The 24,245-nt window shown below is 37.7% G+C and overlaps 1 protein-coding gene across 3 annotated transcripts in view; it reads right to left on the bottom strand.

Moving 5' to 3' along the window:
* Positions 1 to 379: 379 nt before the first annotated feature.
* The window catches only part of LOC110054253 (corrinoid adenosyltransferase MMAB-like), a 26,222-nt gene continuing 2,356 nt past the window's right edge, over positions 380 to 24,245 (bottom strand). The window contains exons 2-11 of one of the 3 annotated variants that reach the window (XM_089280563.1): positions 21,458 to 21,514; positions 19,310 to 19,356; positions 14,431 to 14,524; positions 12,226 to 12,286; positions 11,672 to 11,744; positions 11,022 to 11,119; positions 9,619 to 9,683; positions 8,666 to 8,725; positions 7,163 to 7,258; positions 380 to 1,166 (exon numbers count right to left, since the gene is read on the bottom strand). In XM_089280563.1, coding sequence (XP_089136689.1) covers positions 7,171 to 7,258; positions 8,666 to 8,725; positions 9,619 to 9,683; positions 11,022 to 11,119; positions 11,672 to 11,744; positions 12,226 to 12,286; positions 14,431 to 14,524; positions 19,310 to 19,356; positions 21,458 to 21,514 — 643 coding nt within the window. In that variant the 3' untranslated portion in view covers positions 380 to 1,166; positions 7,163 to 7,170. Of the gene's footprint in view, positions 1,167 to 4,081; positions 6,777 to 7,162; positions 7,259 to 8,665; positions 8,726 to 9,618; positions 9,684 to 11,021; positions 11,120 to 11,671; positions 11,745 to 12,225; positions 12,287 to 14,430; positions 14,525 to 19,309; positions 19,357 to 21,457; positions 21,515 to 24,245 lie in introns of those variants that run through there. The other 2 variants (XM_020760617.2, XM_020760619.2) reach the window with 2 other exon arrangements.

A 24,245-nucleotide genomic window follows, 5' to 3' on the forward strand; every position in this document is an offset into this window, starting at 1 on the left:
GGCTTCCTCAACAATCCGGCTGGATTTAAAATACATTACATTTTCTAGTCAGTTATTCGAGCAGTAGACCGGGCCCGCTTTCCTGGATTCTGAGAAGATTGTTTGAGAACAAAACAAAGTTATCTACAAATCGTACAAAGATAATTCATTAAGCAACCCATTGTTTAAAGAACTGACGAGAAATGAGACCAAAACAAAAGGCGGGCTTTCTGTTGCAATTTGTTAAAAAGCGGTCTCGCCAAGAGATCAAGTAGATACTCTTTATACGCAGGAAACTTCGTTAAGCCCGGAAGTCAGGTTGTTTTACCATTTTTTAGTCTTGAATATATATAGAGTTACTTTTTCCTAAAAGCGAGTTTAAAAATCATGGAGATTAAAATAGCGTTTGTGTTATCACATTTTATTGCTGTTTAGATGGAGCGCATTTTAAATGTGAAATTGCTCACTACATCTTATGAAAATCTTTAGGCTACGCGCGAAATTGCGTACAAAATAAAACCCGTGCTAAAATGAAGCCCCATTTGTGCAACCCATGCACAATTTATAGCGCTTAAAAATCAGTCACTAGTATTTGGTTCTTAAAATTCTTCATGGGTCCTATTGGCCGAAATCCTTATTTTTTATTGTTCGTTGAGTGAGAAGCGAAAAACAGTAAAGCGAAAGAAAAAGCCGCATGAAGAGGAAAAGAGGGACTTGTTGTAGTGTACCTGATTCAGTCGGATGGACGCCAGGTAGTTTGTGAAAACAACGGTGATTATAACGGCCTTCTACTTATCGCTCAACGGAAAAGTGACAGACTGCCAGCCTGGCTGCATACCACTTAATAGAGAGCGGTTGGTACGAATACTTGTTTCACGTTTCCAATGTTTTCTCTTTACTCGGGATGGAAAAAAAAACAAAGAAAACACAAAGTTGTGCCCATCTTCTTCTCGTCTATGCTTACTTGCATAATTAATACGCTTAGTATAACATCTTCGTGGGTGTAACTGTGGTTTCAGTTATGAACCATGAACATGTAGCGAAGGACAAAGGACAAAAACCCGTTGTCATTTCATCATGTTGCTAGAACTGTCTTTTTCTGATTTTACAAAAGCGGGAGTTTGATTTCCGAAACCGCAAAGGCGTACAATTTCCTGTCCGATGAATTTCTTTTGGCCTTTCAGCAACTGAAAAGAAATGCAAAATGAAGATTTAATTATTTGTATAGAGTATGAACTTCAGTTGAGTTTTACATCTAACTCCCTCGCTACGCATGGTTTCGTCCATTTTTGCCTTGTGACCAAAGTCACGTGGACACGAGGTTATAGAGTGAGTTCGGAAATGCCAAGCTATGGAACGCCAGAACTGTCTTATGATACTTTTTTTTATTATATTGGGTGGTTATGTCATTATATTTAGTACTTATGTTATTATATTCGGTGATTAACTCATTATACTCGGTGCTTATTCCATTATACTCGGTGCTTATGTCTTTATATGCGGTGCTGTCTTCATTATATTCGGTCCTTATTCTATTATATTCGGTGCTTCTCTCGTTATATTCGGGCTTTCTTCGTTATATTAGGTGCCTTTTTCATTACATTCGGTGCTGTTTTTATTATATTCGGTGCTTTCTTCGTTATATTCGGTTCTAACTTTGTTTGGTGTTTTCTTCATTATTACGGGTGCTAACACTATTATATTCGGTGCAAAGGCCGTTATATTCGGTACTTCCTTGTTCGGTGCTTACTTCATTATATTCGGTGCTTTCTTCGATATGATCGTCACCAGTCTTCGCAAGGGGCCGTACAATTTGGAGGTAGTCTAGGGAAAGCCGGGAAAAACGGGTGTCACAAAAACTCAGACCCCGAAACCTCAGACGCCGAAAACTCAGACCCCTCGAAATTAAAAACTCAATTGTTATCACCTGAATTGCTCTATGGCCACAATGGGGCGAGATGTTTATCTTCTCCAGTTTATGTTGTCGCGTCGATCGAACGGTGAAAAACAAATATTTAACTTCTCAGGTTTATCGCTGTCGCGTCGCTCAAACAGTGAAAAACTAACACAGCAGCCGACACTGCTTTTCAAAACAGAGCTTTTTTATGCAATCGTATGCAGCAAAAAAATGTGTTGTTCTCTGAAACATACTCGTTTGATCGCAATCTGCTTTTTGACTTTATGTGCGTTGCGTGACTGTCGGCACGTAACCCGCAGAAATAAACAAAATTTAGAAAAAAAAAAGAAAAAAAAGAGTACATAGAGATAGCCATGTTTGCGTTCCAACTTATAACGGGAATAGTGAATATTTCTTACAGGAAACAGTAAGTTTCAAACCAAACACTTCTATTTTTTTTTTTTTTCATACCGCCTGGATTAGTTAATTATTAAATCTGCCTCGTGGTGGGGCCTTCGCGCCAGTTTTCAATTTTCGTTCACTCACATTTCGAGACCAGACATGGCGGTTCAATCGGTTCGACCTTCAAGTGCTTTTTACGTGTTGACTTTTTACGTGCCGACAGTCACGCAACGCACATAAAGTCAAAAAGCAGATTGCGATCAAACGAGTATGTTTCAGAGAACAACACATTTTTTTGCTGCATACGATTGCATAAAAGAGGTCTGTTTTGAAAAACAGTGTCGGCTGCTGTGTTAGTTCTTCACTGTTTGACCGACGCGACAGCGATAAACCTGAGAAGTTAAATATTTGTTTTTCACCGTTCGATCGACGCGACAACATAAACTGGAGAAGATAAACATCTCGCCCCATTGTGGCCATAGAGCAATTCAGGTGATAACAATTGAGTTTTTAATTTCGAGGGGTGTGAGGTTTCGGGGTCTGAGTTTTCGTGACACCCGTTTTTCCCGGCTTTCCCTAGACTACCTCCAAATTGTACGGCCCCTTGCGAAGACTGGTGACGATCATATCGAAGAAAGCACCGAATATAATGAAGTAAGCACCGAACAAGGAAGTACCGAATATAACGGCCTTTGCACCGAATATAATAGTGTTAGCACCCGTAATAATGAAGAAAACACCAAACAAAGTTAGAACCGAATATAACGAAGAAAGCACCGAATATAATAAAAACAGCACCGAATGTAATGAAAAAAGCACCTAATATAACGAAGAAAGCCCGAATATAACGAGGGAAGCACCGAATATAATGGAATAAGGACCGAATATAATGAAGACAGCACCGCATATAAAGACATAAGCACCGAGTATAATGGAATAAGCACCGAGTATAATGAGTTAATCACCGAATATAATAACATAAGTACTAAATATAATGACATAACCACCCAATATAATAAAAAAAAGTATCATAAGACAGTTCTGGCGTTCCATACCAAGCGGCCGTCATTTTGTTAACAACTGCACACTGCTACATGCACTACACTCACTATCTATCACAGATTATAGTTCACCACTAAATTTTCTCGGATTCTTACTGGTTTAAGTTGGTCACGTGACGCGATAATGTTCATCCGTGGAGAGACACTATCAGCCCATAGTGCCTGTCCGAGGAAAATACCCGGATGGATAGTGCTCGTCCGTGAAAAGTTTTCTGTCAACAAGCGAGCTTATAAAATAATAAACAAGTGAAATTGTATTAAGTGGGTTTTGTTTATTTTCCTTTTTAAATTTTACATTTGGCTTTCACGGTTTTCTTCTAAAAAAGTTGAAAATAATTCAATGATTTTTGAACTGGCGTGCGGAAGAAAATTTAGTGGTGAACAATGAAGACATAGTGTTTATGTCTCGGAACTATCGGTCTGATAGTTGCCCCTTGGAAATTTGATGTTCTTAAAACTAGCATATTTGCCCTCAAAGCTTCACTTCTCGGGTAAATATTTGTTTTAAGAACATCAAATTTCCGCGGGGCAACTATCAGCCGATAGTTCCTCGACAGAAACACTCTATTGTTTAAATAGAAAGGGAGTAGCGTAGCCAATCAAAGAGCAGTTTTCGTGATAGAACGCTAGCAGATTTATACTAATGGTTTATGTTGATCGAGCAAAACATTGGAATCCAAGCATACCTCAATCACAGTTGAATCGGACAGCAACTCAAAACCATTACCCAGACAATATTCAATTCTTTTATGAACTTCATATTAGCATTTTATTTCCTCACAAGCATCTTTTTGTTCTTAATGTAACTTTTTCTGCTTCACACTTTTTACCGAATATATTTTAACGATCCCGCTTTTTCACTATTTGTCAAAGATTGAAGATTGGCAATCGAAAGCTCCAGTCATTTTAAACTATTTTAACCAGTGAACGTTTTTTGAACTTTGAAACCGCAGATTTTGTTGCTCGGCGGAATAACAATGAACACAACCTGTATTCCTTTTTCTAATGTAGTTCTAGAAATCGGTTTTAAATACTGGATTTTGCGGACTCTGTATAATGAAAATGTTTTTATTCTTTTTTCTTTTTAACATTACATCAAAGAAATTGAACTTCGTTACCGTTTTGAAAAAAAACTTTTGTTTCTGTTTTGAAAGGATGTCTCAATTTTTCTCACGCACTTGGTAATTGTTTCAGTGGGGGGGTGAAGGGATAGCATCCATCTCTTCAAATGAGTGACATGTTCAGCAAAGGTCTAAGGCGAAAAGATCCAAGGTGAAAAGGTCCAAGGTGAAAAGGTCCAAGGTGAAAAGATCCAAGGTAAAAAGATCCAAGGTGAATAGGTCCAAGGTGTAAAGGTCCAAGGTGAAAAGGTCCAAGGTGAATAGGTCCAAGGTGAAAAGGTCCAAGGTGAAAAGGTCCAAGGTGAAAAGGTCCAAGGTGAAAAGGTCCAAGGTGAATAGGTCCAAGGTGAAAAGGTCCAAGGTGAAAAGGTCCAAGGTGAAAAGATCCAAGGTGAAAAGGTCCAAGGTGAAAAGATCCAAGGTGAAAAGATCCAAGCTGAAAAGGTCCAAGGTGAAAAGGTCCAAGGTTAATAGGTCCAAGGTGAAAAGGTCCAAGGTGAAAAGGTCCAAGGTGAAAAGATCCAAGGTTAAAAGATCCAAGGTGAATAGGTCCAAGGTGAAAAGGTCCAAGGTGAAAAGGTCCAAGGTGAAAAGGTCCAAGGTGAATAGGTCCAAGGTGAAAAGGTCCAAGGTGAAAAGGTCCAAGGTGAAAAGATCCAAGGTGAAAAGGTCCAAGGTGAAAAGATCCAAGGTGAAAAGATCCAAGGTGAAAAGGTCCAAGGTGAAAAGGTCCAAGGTTAATAGGTCCAAGGTGAAAAGGTCCAAGGTGAAAAGGTCCAAGGTGAAAAGATCCAAGGTTAAAAGATCCAAGGTGAATAGGTCCAAGGTGAAAAGGTCCAAGGTGAAAAGGTCCAAGGTGAAAAGATCCAAGGTGAAAAGGTCCAAGGTGAATAGGTCCAAGGTGAAAAGGTCCAAGGTGAAAAGATCCAAGGTTAAAAGATCCAAGGTTAAAAGATCCAAGGTAAAAAGATCCAAGGTAAAAAGATCCAAGGTTAAAAGATCCAAGGTAAAAAGATCCAAGGTGAAAAGGTCCAAGGTGAAAAGATCCAAGGTGAAAAGATCCAAGGTGAAAAGATCCAAGGTGAATAGGTCCAAGGTGAAAAGGTCCAAGGTGAAAAGGTCCAAGGTTAAAAGATCCAAGGTGAATAGGTCCAAGGTGAAAAGGTCCAAGGTGAAAAGGTCCAAGGTGAAAAGATCCAAGGTGAAAAGGTCCAAGGTGAAAAGGTCCAAGGTAAAAAGATCCAAGGTGAAAAGGTCCAAGGTGAAAAGGTCCAAGGTAAAAAGATCCAAGGTGAAAAGATCCAAGGTAAAAAGATCCAAGGTGAAAAGATCCAAGGTGAAAAGATCCAAGGTGAAAAGGTCCAAGGTGAAAAGATCCAAGGTGAAAAGATCCAAGGTAAAAAGATCCAAGGTGAAAAGATCCAAGGTGAAAAGATCCAAGGTGAATAGGTCCAAGGTGAAAAGGTCCAAGGTGAAAAGGTCCAAGGTGAAAAGATCCAAGGTTAAAAGATCCAAGGTGAATAGATCCAAGGTTAAAAGATCCAAGGTGAAAAGGTCCAAGGTGAAAAGATCCAAGGTGAAAAGATCCAAGGTGAAAAGATCCAAGGTAAAAAGATCCAAGGTTAAAAGATCCAAGGTGAAAAGGTCCAAGGTAAAAAGATCCAAGGTTAAAAGATCCAAGGTGAAAAGGTCCAAGGTGAAAAGGTCCAAGGTGAAAAGGTCCAAGGTGAAAAGATCCAAGGTGAAAAGGTCCAAGGTGAAAAGGTCCAAGGTGAAAAGGTCCAAGGTAAAAAGATCCAAGGTGAAAAGGTCCAAGGTGAAAAGGTCCAAGGTGAAAAGGTCCAAGGTAAAAAGATCCAAGGTTAAAAGATCCAAGGTAAAAAGATCCAAGGTGAAAAGATCCAAGGTGAAAAGATCCAAGGTTAAAAGATCCAAGGTGAAAAGATCCAAGGTAAAAAGATCCAAGGTGAAAAGATCCAAGGTGAAAAGATCCAAGGTGAATAGGTCCAAGGTGAAAAGGTCCAAGGTTAAAAGATCCAAGGTGAAAAGATCCAAGGTAAAAAGATCCAAGGTGAATAGGTCCAAGGTGAAAAGGTCCAAGGTGAAAAGATCCAAGGTGAAAAGGTCCAAGGTGAATAGGTCCAAGGTTAAAAGGTCCAAGGTGAAAAGGTCCAAGGTGAAAAGGTCCAAGGTTAAAAGATCCAAGGTGAAAAGGTCCAAGGTGAAAAGGTCCAAGGTGAAAAGATCCAAGGTTAAAAGATCCAAGGTAAAAAGATCCAAGGTGAAAAGGTTCAAGGTGAAAAGGTCCAAGGTTGTCTGTGAAAAGTGGTCAAAAGGCAGGGTTTTCATTTCAAAAGGATTGCCTTATGGATCTTTTCATGAGAGCGCTTTTCAACAAATATTCACGGGTCGATTATCTTTTTAACAACAGCTAACAATGTGATGGTTATTGAACCTCCTGTTGAAGATGACTTTGTTTTCTACTCATAATAGACTCAGAAACCAGCCAGAACTAAACGGCTCATCTAAACAATAATTATAAAATGTATGTTAGATATGTATGCTCAAGCCAATCTATCGTTATCAATTTTTCCTTGGATTGATCCAATTTGTCATGGCTTTGAAAGATTAGAGACAGGTGTGGGTAGTTGGCAGTGATGTCAAACAACGACAGGAGTCTTCGCAAAGACAAAACTCTTCACCTCGTTTTTCATCTTTTAATTCGACGATAGATTTGTTCGCTTTTCCCTTCCATCTTGGCGACAAAGCGCGCAGCGATAAAAAGAAAATCACTCAACCTTGAGACAGAGAAAGATAAAGAGAGAAAAGTAAATAACATCAAATTTAATTTACGACTGTTTTTTAGATGTTTCCAGGACTTTCGAGCTACTTAGGTTTTCAGCACTACAACTCTGCACCACTTGATGCTACAGAAATGGAATCAAAATGAACGCATTATCATTGATAGGGTCTTGCTAAAGAAGCTTTGTTTATCTTTTGTGAAATAACAGGTTACGATAGGAAAAGTTTAGGCAGCTCAAACACGTTTTTTATTTTAAGCTTTAAGCGTTTATAACTCAAGAACGAATTTGGTCATCGGTCACCTCCACCACTCCCCCCTTCCAACCCCATTTTTACCGCATGTTACGCTGTCACGATACGATTGTGAAGTTGAAAACGATTCTCTTCAGGGGGCTCAGGGCCACCTTAAATTTTTCAAAATTCGACGTGGTTCTAATTCCCTTCAACGAAGTATTTTTAAACTTTGGAGAGAGTCTAACAATCTAGTCACAATTCGATAATAAAAAATGGGGGTCACTACGCTCGTTTTGAGCTTTAGTCTGTTCCCGTGGTAATTATAATAGCAATAATTACATACTTAACCAGGGTAGGGCTGCCTCGGGTCACTTGTTTAGATAAATAAATAGAAAAAGTATTTATTAAAAAATAAACACCTAGCAGTCAAGCGACTGAATTTCGTGTGGAATTTACATGCTACTAGTGAATTACAATAAAAAAAATTGTACAAATGAATTACATCAAGACGAAGATATCCACTGCCAAACCAAACAAGTGTAATGCAAGCGTAAACGCTAGATCAAGTAGACAAGGGTACATTTTTACTTCCGTTAATTTTACGACTAAAATTCGATATGCCTCAATCTAGCCCGACCCTTCTTGACAATTAATTTTTGTAATTAATACCTGTTTGCTTACTCTCAGAAAGTTCGCATTACATGATAGTTTTTAATCGGCTCATTGTGATCCCTAGATTTTACTTGCGGTTGCAATAAGGTTTTTGGGACTTCAGTATTTGCAGCCCTTTATCAAAAGTGTTTCCTAAAAGTGACACTATTTCTAAAAGATTATCTAGGTCAAATTGATTAAGTTTCCTAACGTATTCAGTTTTCTTAGTGTGAATAGTTGGTTCTTGTTAGACTAATCTCTCATGACAACAAAATTGACCACAGCTTTTTTCACCAATAATTACGCGTTCATTTGATTCTATTTGTAGCATCAACTGGTGAAAAGTGAAAGTGCTAACCCATCAAAGTAATAGTAAAGATTCGAAATTCTTGGAAACTGTTACCATAGTTTTTTATTCTAATATACCTATCACCGAGTGGTGGGTATCAACAAAATCACGAATAGTCACTACCTATTAAAGAGACAGCAAGCATATTAAAGTTAAGTCCATTAATTACCTATTTAGGAAAGTACCAACTTCTGGATCTACACTTCCGCTTTGGACCAGAGGTACTACTCTAAACAAGAGCAACAAAACAATACACAGTTATTTTCTTGCTAAGCACTAATACATCCTTTGCACAAAGCCAGACTAGGTGGCTGAAATCTGTCCCTTGGTTAAGCAATTTGTCATTAAAAACTCTTTACTGGGGAGAGGGGTGGGGAATAGATTACGGGGAAAAAATTACAAAGAAGTTGAGAAAGACAAACATGCTATTTTTTAGTTTGGATATATTAACTACAAGAAAATATTCAGGACTCTCCAATCCACTACATAAAACTCTCTTAAAATTGCTTAGTTCCCTCAGATCGCAGGGGGAGTGAGGGGAAACTGGATTTGCCACCAAAGAGTTGAAAGGATTGGCTAGACAAGAGTACATATTAGAAATTTGCTGAATGACTTTTGTGCTTGACTAAGGGTAGGTATAGTGTGGACTGAAAAAGTTAAATATTTAATATAAGTAGGAGAACTTTAAAAATTTCATAAGGCATTATCCAAGTTTTTACACTCATGACCTGGAGGAGTGATCTAGTTTTAATTCTTGATTAACATGTTATCACTCCAATGACTGCATTGGAAGAAGCCACATGCAAATAAGGATGGAACTGACTGGAACTGCCTCCCGGAAGAGATAGTTAACCTCAAATTCTCTACACTCTTTTAAATCCAATTTTTCAGCGTTTCTTAAAGTAAAAACGATAGTATTTTATCTATTTTATTTTATTACTTTAAATTTTCAATTTAGATTTTTAGATGCCTTATTTCAACCTACCGTTTTTATTTATATCTATTTATTTTTTCTTCTACGGTCGGTGTGATGTCTTACGAGTTTTTTACAGACTTAACTCATTAAAATGTAGATGTAGATGAAGGTTGTTTGTTGACATTATTAATCTTTGAATAGCTCACCTTCTTTCAGCTCGTCGACAAACTGACCTTGCAACATGTAACATTGCACTGCTTTTCCCACCTGACTGAAAGAAATTACAACGTCACTGCACTGCTCCTTTTACCATTTACATGTAACATTTACACGGTCACTATTACTTTAATGCACATTAACTGCTGTTTGTCTGACATATGTAAACATTGTTTGGTCCAGTGTTGAGAAATGTAGACAACAAACCACTGTTGTAATTACTGGTGTTGAAGGCTGGTAGGAGCCATCAGCTGTAGTTTGTTATCGTCAATCCATGTCCAACATCATACACGGGCTCTGCCAGTGAACCAGATGCCACAGGTCCATGTCACGACCCAGGGGGGAGGGGGGGCACTGCCATATATGGGCTATATAGGTATGTGCTGCTGTGAAGGGTATGGTTTTCAAGCAGTTTACTCTAGGATAGGGTATATAAATCAGAGCATTTGGATCTAGAATAGGTAATAATTTTTCACAAAACTGACTAGTTTGTTGAAGATTTTATCTAGACTAAGGAAGCCAGGAATTACCACTCAAAAACATAAAAAATCAAATCGACAAGTTTAAATTTACGCAAATCAGCCTCAACAGTGTCGATTGATGGGGGGATTTGGGGAGTTTACTCTAGTATAGGGAAGCAAAATTCAGCTGAACTAGCTCTGGTAAAGGCTAAGGGTTCTAGGGTCCCAGCGGCACATCCCCACCCAGAAATTCACAAAGTACCCCCCCCCGGGTCATGACACTGTTTACGTAGTGCTTTTTGCTACATTAACAGTTGTTGAGTGGCAAAGGTGAATGGACAGACTCCAGTGCCTTACTAACAGGGACATGCAGCTAAGAAAAGGAAACCCTACCAGAAAATCCACCTAGCATTAAAAGAGTTACAAAAACAGAGAAGAATTGCCAATCAAATATGAAAGAAGGAGTTGGCCTCACGGACTTCTGATGTCAGGTAGGGAAAGCGATCAGAAAACAACCAGAAGGATTCCAGTCAAGATGGATTCAATCAGGTCAGCTCCATCTCACCCTTGGACAACTTGTGTATTATTCCAGACATATATTTGATACGATACCACACACAAAATGAGTAGAATTCACGCCGACAGAGAGAGAGCTCTCATTAGCTGGGAACCAATCAGCTCTAGGTTTCTCATGAAGGAAGGAATAATGCTTCTGTCTAGCAGTCATTAAGTCATGATCAGTCAGTCCATCCATCTGTCTGTCTGTCTGTCTGTCTGTCTGTCCAACTGTCCATCCGTCAGTCTAAGTAAGAAGTTACTTGCTACTGTTACAGACGAGGTCTTAAACTGCTTGGATGGCAGGTACATATTTATAACAACGCTGACAAATCAAAACTCACTCTTTTGATTAGAATTACTCTCCCAACACTTACTGGTAAAATAAAACTTCTAAGTGGAGGAAGTTGATTATGATACGTATCTATCCAGTCTTCCAGTGTTATTACATTTTCTGGATTGAACTCAGTTTTTCCTGAAAATTAAAGCAAACAAAAATATGTTCCTTAGTTTCAGTTTTAAAAACATCTTTTCATTCTTATCTTTACGAAATAAATTGTTCATTTAAATGCCAATGTTATACTTCTTAATATACAAATAAATAGGACAAACGAAATAATAAAGAGTTTGCTTTTATATTTAAAAATGACACAGAGACCTCAGCAGCGAACAAATTCAATCGAAGTCAGTCTTATCAATCAGAACAAAATAACCCGACAGGGCCTTTATCAAATCAGTAATCTTCACTTGTTCCCTTCACCCTTAGCTTGTACAGAAGGGAAGTTCAAGAAGCAAATTCTTGTCATAAATGCGAGCCCCAAGCACAAAATTTGCGAATGACAACAGGCCGCCTCCTACCTGCATACAGTATATAGTGTCCAAAGCAACTTCAGTGTGCATATGCAACATTTACACCTTGAACCTTTAGTACAATATCACAAGCAGACCCATAACCATCTCCCTGATAGGCTAGTTTCTTTTTGAAACAATGGTAAGCCTAAAATTGGGAAGAAAAAGCCATTCTCACTTATATTTCGATCAGTTGATGACTGCCGAGGTGTTGCAATATTTGAGCCAACATCTTGAAGGATGCACTGGACCTGCAGAATTACATTGAAAAATTTATCAAACACATGTGTACACGTTTGCTCTTGCTCACCACAGTTGTCTGTTACAAACCAAATCTTTGTTATTGCTGACATTTTGGGAGGCATAATTATTTCAAGCATAATCAAAACATTCAACAAATTATGCTTTATTGTGGATCAGTGATAGAAAATCAGAAATAGTAGAATCATCCCTTTTTCAATTCATACTAAAATTTCTTGCTCAGTTATATCTCTAGTTCAAAATAGCAGGGGGTCAAGGAGAGGGGGGGGGGGGGTCATTGTTAAATATGTAAATACATGTTCACAATATATTTAGCCTATTAATATAAGCACAAAGCTAACTGCAGTAAAAGATTAAAATGCAACAAAAAGACATCCATCTATCCATCTAACTATGTGCTGCTAGATAATGATCTACCACTCTGGATTAATGAAAGTAACAAATCTATATAAATGAAAGGAATGTAATTACCTCTTCAAGTTTCTGCATAACATCTTTATGTCCTCCTTCTTCACAGAATTCCCTGGCTACTCTGCAGGATAAAGACATCAAACAAATGCAACTTATAAAAATGAAACAAAACTGAAACACACCTCTAATGATTAAATTATAATGAATATGTAACTGCTGTACATTAAAATCAGTTTTTACAAGCTTGATTTGTATTTTCCTTTGTTCTAGATTTAATCCCACGGAACCTTTGTAGGTGTTCTTAACTGAAAAAAAAAAAAACCATGCAATGCAAAGCTTACATTAAGTGGCTATGAGCCACTCAACTTTTAAAATGGATCATCTGTAAACAGTGGCATTTTTGATGCCATTCAGCTGAGTTTTTAAATCTGTTGGTCATATATCATTTAATATATATGAAGCTAGACAGGTGAATAATGACGTTAAAGAACACTGGCATATTAATTTGTTACAAAGGAGTGCAAAATACAATGATAAGAGAATACATAAAGAGATGTGACCCTGTTAAAAACATTCATGAAGTCATCCTTTTCCAAGACATCACATGAAGAAAATACCACTTTTCATCAGATCACTAAAGCAACAATGTAACTTAAGTTAGTACTGGACACATAAACAAGTGATAAAATCCCTGTATTGCTGGTTCTCATTTCCCCCCTAATTTTTTTGGTTTAAATGTACATGACATTTGAATAACAATACTTTATAGATCCCAAGCCTTCTTTTCATGTGAAAAACCTGCATCTGAAAACATAAAAACGAGGCTATTCAAATAATTATGCAAATTGGCTATATTTGATGCTCTCGATGTTCGTGTAAATTGTCATAGTATGGAGGACACATGTGTTAATAGAAAAACGAACCATTTTTCTCACGGTATTTAGGTAATTTCGTAGTTAACATCGCATTTGTACATTATAGGCTCTGACAAGAAACATAACAACGCAAGATGACAGATTTAAAAAACACTTTCACCGGATAGAATTGGATCCAGTCTACGACTGAAGATTGAAGTATGAAGTCTGAAGTCTGAAGTCTGAAGTCTGAAGTCCCTCCTTGGCTTTCATAATTTTGGTTGTATGTGTGCTAGATTTATATGTTAAACAACTAGCGTAGCTTCTACAGAGAGGCATTTGAGCAAAAATCTTCTCAATGTTGATTATTTCTGTGGTGAGATATCGAGTTGACTTACATCAGAAATGCACAGAACAAATGAGAAACATTGCTAATAAATTTTAAAGTAATCACTTGGTAAGGAAATTGTTTCACCTTCAGGTCGAACATAGCTTGAACTTCACTGCCACTGTGAAAGCCTTATTCATTGGTCAGTGGATTCACAAAAACATCTAACAGGAAGTGAAGGAGTGGATGAAGGATCGAGTAAATGTCCCATCCATGTCTACAACATGGAAATACTATTTTAAAGTAACAAATAAAAATAAACTACAGACAGAATTTGGTTGCACAAACAAATTACTGTATTATATCAATTTCACAACGGTTATTCTACAAAACAGGGTGAGGATTTTAGCAGCATATACAATTGATTTTCTCTGTCAAATTTGGTTATCAAAAACTGACTGAGATCTTTTTCGAAACCCAGAAAAACAGTGTTTTTGTCAAGATGTCTTGGAAATCTTCAGACCAAATTTCCTGGCAATCTGTTGAATGTGCATACCTGATAAATTCATTTAAAGAGGAGACAATTTTTTTACTTCTAGAGGTTTATGAACAGCAGCAGTGTGGATACTGCAGTCATCCATTGGGCATTATCAAGGAATTTCTGCTATTGAGTAAGAGTAAAGTCTCTATCAGCAGGAGAGCATTTCTCAGGGCTAGTTGTGTGCACATGTGTTGTTAAGTCCTGGGTAAAAAATGATAAATTAAAACAGTTTCGTTGAATATTGTGTTGGGTGAACATTTCAAACATTTGATTGTTTTGCTCAGGCTTAAGAGAATGTGTACAATTATTATGATTAACTGCCTGAGAGTAAAATCCACTAGCCCAGCTGGGCTATCACACATGACTTTCTTTGGAATGGTCACTGTATCAAGTTGTTATTAGAACACTCCAGAAGTAAAAGAAATACTCCTCTGTTGTTCTGAAACATTCTTGACAATGTGTACTCATACAACTCAACAATACACTTGGGTGTGTTAACTCCTTCCTAATATGTAGTTAATGAAGCCATTTTTACTTATTACCCAATGACAGAAGACAGTTCATCAGAAGTTCCTAGTGCCTCAAACAGTGCATCAGTTTTGGAACGGCGTTCTCCACCATATGTACTTGTATATCCTGTTAAAATTTTACACATTCACATTTGAGTTGCTTACATTACAAATGAAGGCTTTCGTGCAAAAAGGGCGTATATAGCTTTTTGGGCCGATTTTTATTTTTTGCAGGATTGAGCTAATTTTTGGTAGACTGACTTGTTTTGACATGAAAAGCATCACTGCATAATTGTTTTTGTTGATTTGCACTTCGTTTTCAAGAAATAATGTATGCAAAAAAACTCAGTTATCTTTTGGAGATCTTTTGTTGAACGAAAAACAAAAGAAACCTTTTGTTTTGCTAAACGATGAAGTCACCGAAGCGTGGCATTTGCCGCTAGATTATTCATATGATTACGCTATTCTCTTACTGTTGCTTTGTTAGCGCAAGCGAATAAGGTGCTAAATGGGCTGGAGTCGAGTTTGTTTTGTCGTGACAGCAGTTCGATACGGTTGGTCGATTTTTTTTTTCCGGTCTATTTCTCTACTTCTTTCAAAAATAAAAACATGTATTTTACAAAAACCATGCTGTCAAAGCTACTGAAAGTAACCTTTTAAGTTTGTGTCGCGTCGAAATCCACCTTCGAAGGATTCACTCCAAAAGATGCCGCTTGGAAAACTGAGTTTTTTTGGTTTAAGTTTATGGCATCCATAAACTGATGTTAATGAGACCTGAGAGACAATATCTTAAAGACAGGCACACACATTCTGCATTGTAACACTTTATTTCAGAGCAATGTAACACTACGAACCTCCTGTCACGCTCATAGGTAAATCCCAGTAACATGAGTAACATGTCACCAATTCCTGATCTCAAAGTCCATCAGGGATTCCCAGTTGAAAACAATCACCCCCTTTAGATATCACAACAAACCTTTCATTTCCTAAGTAAGGCCACTGTTATCTGCATCTGTAAAAGACGGTGTATCAATGGTTCCAGTCATGTCTTACACGTGTCCACCTCATGCCCCTGACCTCTAGTCAAGCACAAGCTCCTCGTTGTATTCAGTCTTCTCGTTTGTGCCGATCCTTTGCCACTAATTTTTCTTTTTCCCTCCAATCACCCCCCCCCATGACTGGAACCCTTGCTCCACACATTTTAACCCCTGATACTACGTTTTAGGACTATCTTTTAAGTGAATAAACAAAATCATTTAGATCTATAGAAATGTTCGCCATAAATATGGCTAATACTTTGTCTTTCCTGAAAAAAAAAAAGGACAAGCTTTGACACTACAATTCAGAACATCGTGGATAGATACTGAACATTACTATTCCGTTACTTTTAGAAAAACATATATCTGTATGTACTTATAGATATCATTTGTTTATAAAAAAAAATTATACCATTAATGGTCATAGGCTACGGCTATCTGTCTCTAAGCAAGCCTTAGACCTTGTCATTCAGAGTGCAATGAACAGAGACTTTGTATTTTGGTGACTTTCTGTTGTTTGTTAATAAAGAACGGTGGCAGGGAAGTCCACCCATTAGCTGCACTTTACCCCACAATAATGCTCTAGCCCACTGGAGACAAGTCCGGAGAAATTACCTATTCCAAGGTGGCTACCCCCGGTACCACCTGATCTGTACTCCCCCCAGGAGGGGCTCCCCCCCCCTGGTTCCCTCAGTCCCCCAGGACTGTGGGGTATGGGCCTCACCCCTGGAGGCAGGTCTGGAATTTTTCTTCCAGAGTGGCTACCCCCGGTACCAGCCGATCTGTACTCCCCCAGGAGCGCCCCCTTCCTGGGCCCCTACTCCCCAGTCGTCCTTCCCTGCCACCCAAATTTTACCCACAGCCAGTGTGATATTTCCTAAATGTAGTATTGTTAGTGGCAGCTCAGATCAGGCCTCGAAAGAGGATCATTAACATACGTTATTTCTTGAAAACAAAGCGCAAATCAACAAAAACAATTACACAACAATGCTTTTCATGTCAAAACAAGTCAGGCTGCCAAAAATTAGCTCAATCCTGCAAAAAGTAAAAATCGGCCCAAAAAGCTATATACGTCTTTTTGCACAAAAGCCTTCAATTATTGTAACTATTAAATCATTCTACAACTGTATAAATGAAACATTATTAATAGCAATTTAGCAATGACTTCGGAGACCCAATGATGGGACAATAGCTGAGGATCCTGGGGATCTGAACCCTCCTTGTGGGCAATATTCTTAAGGCCTTTTCGTCCCCTGCATTATTTTTAGCAGACATTTATGGCCTGATAGGCCAGCAAATGGCCCAACCTTAATAAGCTGTTCTGATGTGTGCCTCTTTATTCAATAAGCAGCAGTGCAGCAAAATTAATTCTCTTTTCATCAAAATTTGATAATGAGATGGGAACCTATACAGTTACACCTGATCCCAACCTTGGACACACAACGAAAAACAACATACACTTTGTTTAACCCTACAGTATTTTACACCTTTGATCTCATATTACCAAGGAGGGGGATAATCCCCCCTGTGACCTCTAAAATATCTAATCAAATATGATAATTTGATGACATTTGGCATGGTAATTACAAAGTTACAATTTTATCCAAGCAGCAACTATCTTGGATCTGGCATTTCTTAATTTTTCCAAAATGTCAGAAAACCAAAAAAAGGGACTCAGAAATCATCAAAGTCAGTAAAACAATGCTAAAATGTCATCCAATGTAAAACTTTTACTTGACCATTGAGAAAGTTACAGATGGTTGAAGTGAGTGTGCACACTTTTAGTCTCCTTGTTCTTTAAAGGGTAAAGACAAGAACAGTGGAAATTTCACTTTGGTAGTTTCAAGTTAAGTTGTCTCCGAGGCTCTCACAAAGAATAAATGGTCACAAATTTTTGTCCAGTTTATTTAAGTATACTCTCCTTTGAGATCGTCACCTTGTCAAGAAAAGGAAGTTTGCATGTTTCTGTGATGTGGAGAGCTAAGCTGGTGGACAAGAAGCTCCGGGCATGCTGAAAAGGTCAATAGGTAGAAACTGGACAAAGCACAGGTCCTCCTGGTAGGAAGCTGTGCATCAAGGTAACAATTTGATCACAGAGAACAACATATGTTTCAAAACTCCCACAAGTTTAACCACCTCTTTGATTTCTTGTTGGGTTACTGCCTCACCCACAGCAGCACAAGTAAAGAAGGGAAGACAAATTAAAATTGTCTGGAGGGAGAGTGGGGCTGAAGAGATGTAGCCAGCTATCGGCTAATTTCACCAGATGAAAGATAGCTCATCCCCAGCTGAAGTTTTACTGGGGGCCATTTTTAGGTAACACAGGCCAGAAAAGCCTGCAGATCTTGTCAGTGATAGTTTTCTCTTAGCTACATTCCTGAAGATCATTATGAGACATTGTGCCAAGAGTAAGTACTAAGGCAAGAGCAGAATTCTACCAGTTAATTAAGGTCAGTGTTTTCGACCCCTGTAATATACAGTAACAGGGCCTAAATCAACCTGCACAAATTTATTACAAAGTCTGTCCAGCTATATGGACCTGAGAACTGGAAAATGAATTAATAAGGGAATAGGATGCCAGAGACATTTCAGAACAAGTGACTGAGAAAGATCTTGGGAGTGAGGTGGACGCAGCTCATCTCAAATGAAAAACAATGGAAGAGGTCTGGAGTCTCTTCAGTCAACACAGAAGTAAAGAAGAGGAGATTGCAAGGGAATGGTCAGAGAATGTAGGCAAGTGATGTTGTTGGGAAAGCATTGATCTGACTTCCAACTATGGATGGGAGAAAAGTTCAAAGAATAGTAACAACTTGGAATAGCTGGGAAGCTTGCCAAGTGGCTGTCCACTAGCCAGGAAAAAGTGTGGAAGAATTGCTGAAGACCTGTGTACCACCTACAGTTGGCAGTGATAGAAAAGATGATGACGAATCACAGTCAAAAACCAGTGTAATAGAGTCTGTCATACATGAAAATAGCATTTGATTTCAGTCAAAAATTATTAACCTGAAATTAAATTAAGTGTACACTGTAGAAAAAACTAGTAAATTTAATTGTTAAGAAGAATCTAATTTAATTTAATTCTTGTGTTGGAAAACTGTTTTGGATCTATTGGTCAGGAGTTCAAATCTTGAAGTTATGGTTATCTTAAGTTCTCACTTCTGAAGAAAATTGACATAAAATGTTTTTTCCAAAATTTGAGTTATTGAACATCACAAATACAGTGTTTTCTGAATTGATACACTCCTGGCCTGTATTTTATTATAGTTTTCTATCAGTAAATGACTATAACATTGTGGAAAGAACTCAGAAACCGATTTTTGCTTGAGATAACATGATTAACTAGATCTGGAATAAAAATACACATTATCTGTGTTACAAGATATATAAATAATAGCCTCCATCTGGCGTGAAAATATGCACGGATATTGGTCATGTGATGGATTTAGACCAATCATGCAAGTGAAAATATTTGATGGATTATAATAAATAGTATCAGAGAACCTACTTAGTCCAGATTCTTTCTTAAAAATTTGGGTATGAGCTCACAGGATGATTTACTTAACAAATTGACGTCACTTTTTAAGGTGCCTGTTCTGCTGTGGATTATGAATTTAGTGATAGCATTGTCAAAGTAGCTGAGGATCTGCAAACTACTTTGACAAGGTTGTGATGAAATTCATTGTCAATAACAGAACCTGTAGACCCATGAAAAACTGACATCAATTTGACTTTTACAATTACAAAAAGGCGTAAATTAATTCAGGTGTCTGCCTACTTAATGACAATGAAAATTACCTAATGAGAGCACAAAAATTTCTGCAGTTATTGTAAAAAGGTGTATTGTAAAAAGTTACTGAATATTATTTTTAATTCACCTTTATCTCCAGTTTTGGTGTAAATCTTTGGTCCCACAGAGCTGTAGCTATAATTTAACAATAAATTAAAAATTTTCAGAGATATACATGTTTTATACTTAAACACACTTACATTTACTTATAATAACTTAGGAAAGCGATTGCACTGTGGTTTGCAGGGCTCGGAAAAAAAAAACCGTCTGCTCATATGGGACAAGTATATTTTCCTCTTACGCAAATAACTTTCTCTCCTCACTTGCCCCACAGGCAAGAACCCAGGCAAGCCATCCACTGACCAAATTTTTGATAACGGTTTTGAAACAGAGTAAGTTGTAAGCACATTGGTGAAATCAAGTGTTTAGACAAAGCTTGACAAAAAAAGTAAATTTACAGGGACTGTACTTTACAGGGAAAACTGCTACCTACATGGCCTGCATAACACTGTAGTGCTTAACTCGTACCTAGGCATTTTTGCGCTGTGCAATTTTTTTTGGTTTACATATAATATTGACAAGGGAGGTAACTCTTTGCCCAAACATTAAGAACACAGTCCGAAAATTCTCTAAATTGTGCGGCTTCTACAAAACCAAACAAACACAAAACGAAGTCGAAAGATTTTTTACAACTTGTCCAAATTTGTTTTCGAATACTTTCAGAACAGTTGGACAATTTTGGTGTCTTTTGCAAAGTTCTTTCTCAAAGTGCTTTTCGCAACACGATCATACCATTACCCTAATCCCAAATGCGTCATCCAGTACACGTTTGAGCTCCCCTCCCTCTCCCACACATGCATTTTTGATATGACAAATCTTTACAAACCCCTCCCCCAGTTCACAGTTTTTCTTGCACAGACGAAGTCACCCAATCTCTGCACGGAAACAAAATGTTTTAGTGAGATTCTGCAACAACAGTTGGGGGCAGGGAAGGATTTTGTAAAGATTTGCCATCTCAAAAAACATGTGTGGGAATGGGAGGGGAGTGCGAGCATGCGCTGGATGACAGGTTTGGGATTAGGGTGAAGGTACGATCATGTTACGAAAAGTGCTTTGAGAAAAAACTTTACACAAGGCCCTAAAATTCTCAAACTGTCATGAAATTATTTGAAAACAAATTCGGCCAAGTTGTAAAAAATCTTTCAACTTTGTTTTGTGTTTGTTCGGTTTCAAGGAAGCTGCACAATTTAGAGACTGGAGAGAATTTTTGGACTGCGTTCCAAAATGTTTGGGCAAAGAGTTGCCTCCCTCGTCAATTTAACAAATTGACGTCAGTTTTTCATGTGTCTGTCCTGTTATTGATCATGAATGTTGTCATAACATTGTCAAAGTAGCTATGGATCCACGAGGCGATAGCCGAGTGGATCCACAGACTACTTTGACAATGTTACGGCAAAATTCATTGTCAATAACAAGACAGATGCATGAAAAACTGATGTCAATTTGCTTTTTACGATAATATTAATTGTCAAATCGTCCACTCTCACTCGTTGACGCATTGCATAAATTATAAAATCATGTGTCTGTACGCTTTTTGCCAATGAAAATTAGCCAATGAACGCATGAGAATTTCTGTAGTTATTGTAAGTTAACTTTTTGAAATGCATTTGATAATGAATATTAAAAGAATAAAACTACCACGTTTCGAAGTCATCTTGAGTCCATTATCAAGTAGAGGTGTTAGCTGTAGTTTCGAGATCCTCATTTCGTTTTGATTTGTTCTTGCCTCTTAAGAATTTTCTACCCTAGAACATGATCATTTCAAGGTTTTATTCTATTTAAAGGCAACTCTTTACAACCCTAACTAGTGAGATAATCTCAGATAGTGCAGAGTGTAATGTATAGGTCTGAGGCAGCACTCATAACACAGTTCCTGTATAACCTCTACCGTTCACTCCTGGTTTGTATTGACCTTGTTAGTCAGCTAGGGATTTTGATGAGACATAATCTTAGCAGTGTTTATGTTTGAAGTGTGTATTTTCATTCACAGTCCAAGAATAACTTACAATTAATTACCGCTTGTCAAGACAGCTCTCGAATTTTACTGTAGTGTTTTATGTCGATTTTTGCTCATTTTAAATTACATAATACATTTAAGAAGCGAATGTGACAATTTTACTCTTCATGAAAACGTTTGTAACTTGATACTTCTGTTTTCCTTGCAAAGGTATGTAACCTGAAACTCTTGTTTTCTTGAAGACACACAGAAGATGTGCTTGTATTCTTTTCACAGCTGGAGATAAATGGGAGAAAGTTGAATGTCGGATAAAGAAATGGAAGAGGATGCAAATTTTCTTTTGACTGATAAACAAGAACTAATCTCTAATTATCAACTTGTCATGGACGTTCTGTTGCCACCTTGGGCATTAACAATAAAACCACTTATATTTAAAATACACGTTGATATCCATTAATACCACTGAGAAGCGTTTCAACGAGAGGTATCGAAAGTAAACAACGCTACTTGACAGAGATTATATCCTTCATCAGTGAACGAGTCCCATCAGAGACTGATAAAATTTATGCTTTTAGCAGGTGCCACGGAGTCTGCAGCAGTATTTGAGCAGTTTCCTGGGAGTTTTGTACAATTTGACAAGTTTAAATGCCACTTACTTGGGACAGTTTCGGCTGCGGATATGAACATTTTGATAGAGATAATTAAAGGATGAAATAAATGCACTAGTGTAGTGTGGAAACAACAGATGATATTTCTCGAACCAAGTTAGGCGTAATTCCACAAGACACGTAGTCACAGTAGCATTCTTGTATCGTGCTAACAATGCTAGAACACATGTGTATGACTTATTAGGGTTCTACCACAAGGAAAAGCGCTCAATGTTAGTGTGTGATCTTGTACAAAATGTATCTCCCACCTGATATGTAGTTGACACTAATGCTTATTAATCTGCGCATGTGTTTAGGGCAAATATTGGTTTTGTTCTAAAGAGAAAAGTACCACAAGGAGAGCAAGGGGGTTTCTGAAACAAATATGTAGCTTTTTGAAGTAATCAAAGAGGCAATGTAGGTACATGCACCACCCATTTTATGTAGTGCTCACAAGTACCTACCCCATCCTACCCACCTTGCTGCAAGCCTAATTAATTAATTGAAATTAATTAATTACACAAACATTAAAGTTTACACCTTATGGCCATAGTGCCATAGTGCCATAGTGCCATAGTGCCATAGTGCCATAGTGCCATAGTGCCATAGTGCCATAGTGCCATAGTGCCTTATTGCCATAGGGCTTTAGCAATGTCAACCCCCAAACCATCCCAATAGTGCACTCTGCACTAAAAACTAGTGAGACAATCTCAGATAGTGCTGACTGCAATTGATAGCTCTGGCACAGTAGTCCCATAAGTACTCACCCCTGCTCACCTCACTTCCGGTTTGGATCTACCTTCGTAGTCTGCTAGGGCTTTTCCCCTTAGCAGTGAGTACGTTTCAAGGTTGCATTTTCATTCAAGGTCCGAAAATTACGAACAATTACTGTTTGTCCTGACAGCTTTAAAATTTTACTCTGGTGTTTTACGATGATTTTCATTCATTTTAAATTCAATAATAAGTTAAACAAACATGACAATTTAGCTCTTCGTGCCAACTTTGTAACTTGATACTTTTGTTTTCCTCGCAAAGGTATGTAACATGAAACTCGTTTTCTCCAAAACACACAGAAGATGAGCTTGTTTTGGGGGATAAATGAAAGAAAGTTAAATATCTGACGAAGAAATGGAAGAGAAACAATTGTTTTTTCTCAAAACGCAAATTTTCTTATCACAGACGAACAAGAACTAATTTAATTATCAGATAGTGACAGAATACCACTTTCTTTTTCTGTTGCCACCATTGTTGTTAACAATAAAACAATTCAAAATTAGTAGACAACAATATCGAATGATACCACTGGGAAGCATTTCAATGAGAAGTATTGAAAGTAAACAGCGCTACTTGGCCGATATTATCCTGCATCGATGAACGAGTCTCCTCAAAGACTGATTAAATTGATTTGCACTTTCATTAGGTGCCACGGAGTCTGCAGCAATATTTGAATGCTTCCTGGTTTCTTTTGTCACAAATTTACAATTTGCAGAATATTAAAGCCACTAACTTGGGAACATTTTGGTCTCTCTTACAGGCGCAGTTAAGGCAAGAAATAAATAAGCCACTAATGAGAAACTTCACATTACCCTTCTTTATTTAAACCCTGACAAACATACTATTGTAGTTTGAAAACAGCAGATGATATTTGTTGAACCGACCTGTGGGTAATTCTAAAAGACACGTTTAACTTTTGTACTAAAAAGGGACAAGTGGTGCTACCTAGTACCTGACATTACATGACATAAAAAACCACATGGAAACATAGTATATAACACTTACGATACTAGAACGCATGCCTCTTACAAGTTGGGTTCTACCATAAGGAAAACTACTAAACATTTGTGTGTTATCCCGTATGCAATGTATCCTCCACCTAATGTATAGAAGACACAAACGCCAACTAATCTGTGCATGCATTTAGAGCAAATTGGTTTTGTTCTTAAGAGAATAGCACCACAAGGAGAGTAAGGAGTTGCTTGAAACAAATATATAGCTTTGCGATGTTTACTCCTAACTGATGTAGATATAACACGTTTTATGTAGGGTGCACTTGTACCTTTCCCAGCCCATCCCCACCATTTCCTTGTCTCTAGACTAATTAATTGAAATTAATTAATTAAACAAACATTAAAGTTTACACCTTAGCGCTTCACGCCTTAGTGGCAGGCAGCCCCCAAAACCATCCCAATAGTGCATTCTGCACTAATGACTCTAAAAATCGTGACGTAATTCCTAAAATGTTTATTCTCGGGTTGCATTATCGTTCAGACTATCGATGTTATTCCTAGAATTTTTTGTAAAACAGCTATATTTCTTTGAAATACAAATGGTTTGTTTTGTTTTATTCCAGTGCGAAATAT

The sequence above is a fragment of the Orbicella faveolata genome, unplaced genomic scaffold (assembly GCF_042242905.1).
Source record: "Orbicella faveolata isolate gen_17 unplaced genomic scaffold, um_ofav_v1 contig_47, whole genome shotgun sequence".
Taxonomy (NCBI): Eukaryota; Metazoa; Cnidaria; class Anthozoa; order Scleractinia; family Merulinidae; genus Orbicella; species Orbicella faveolata.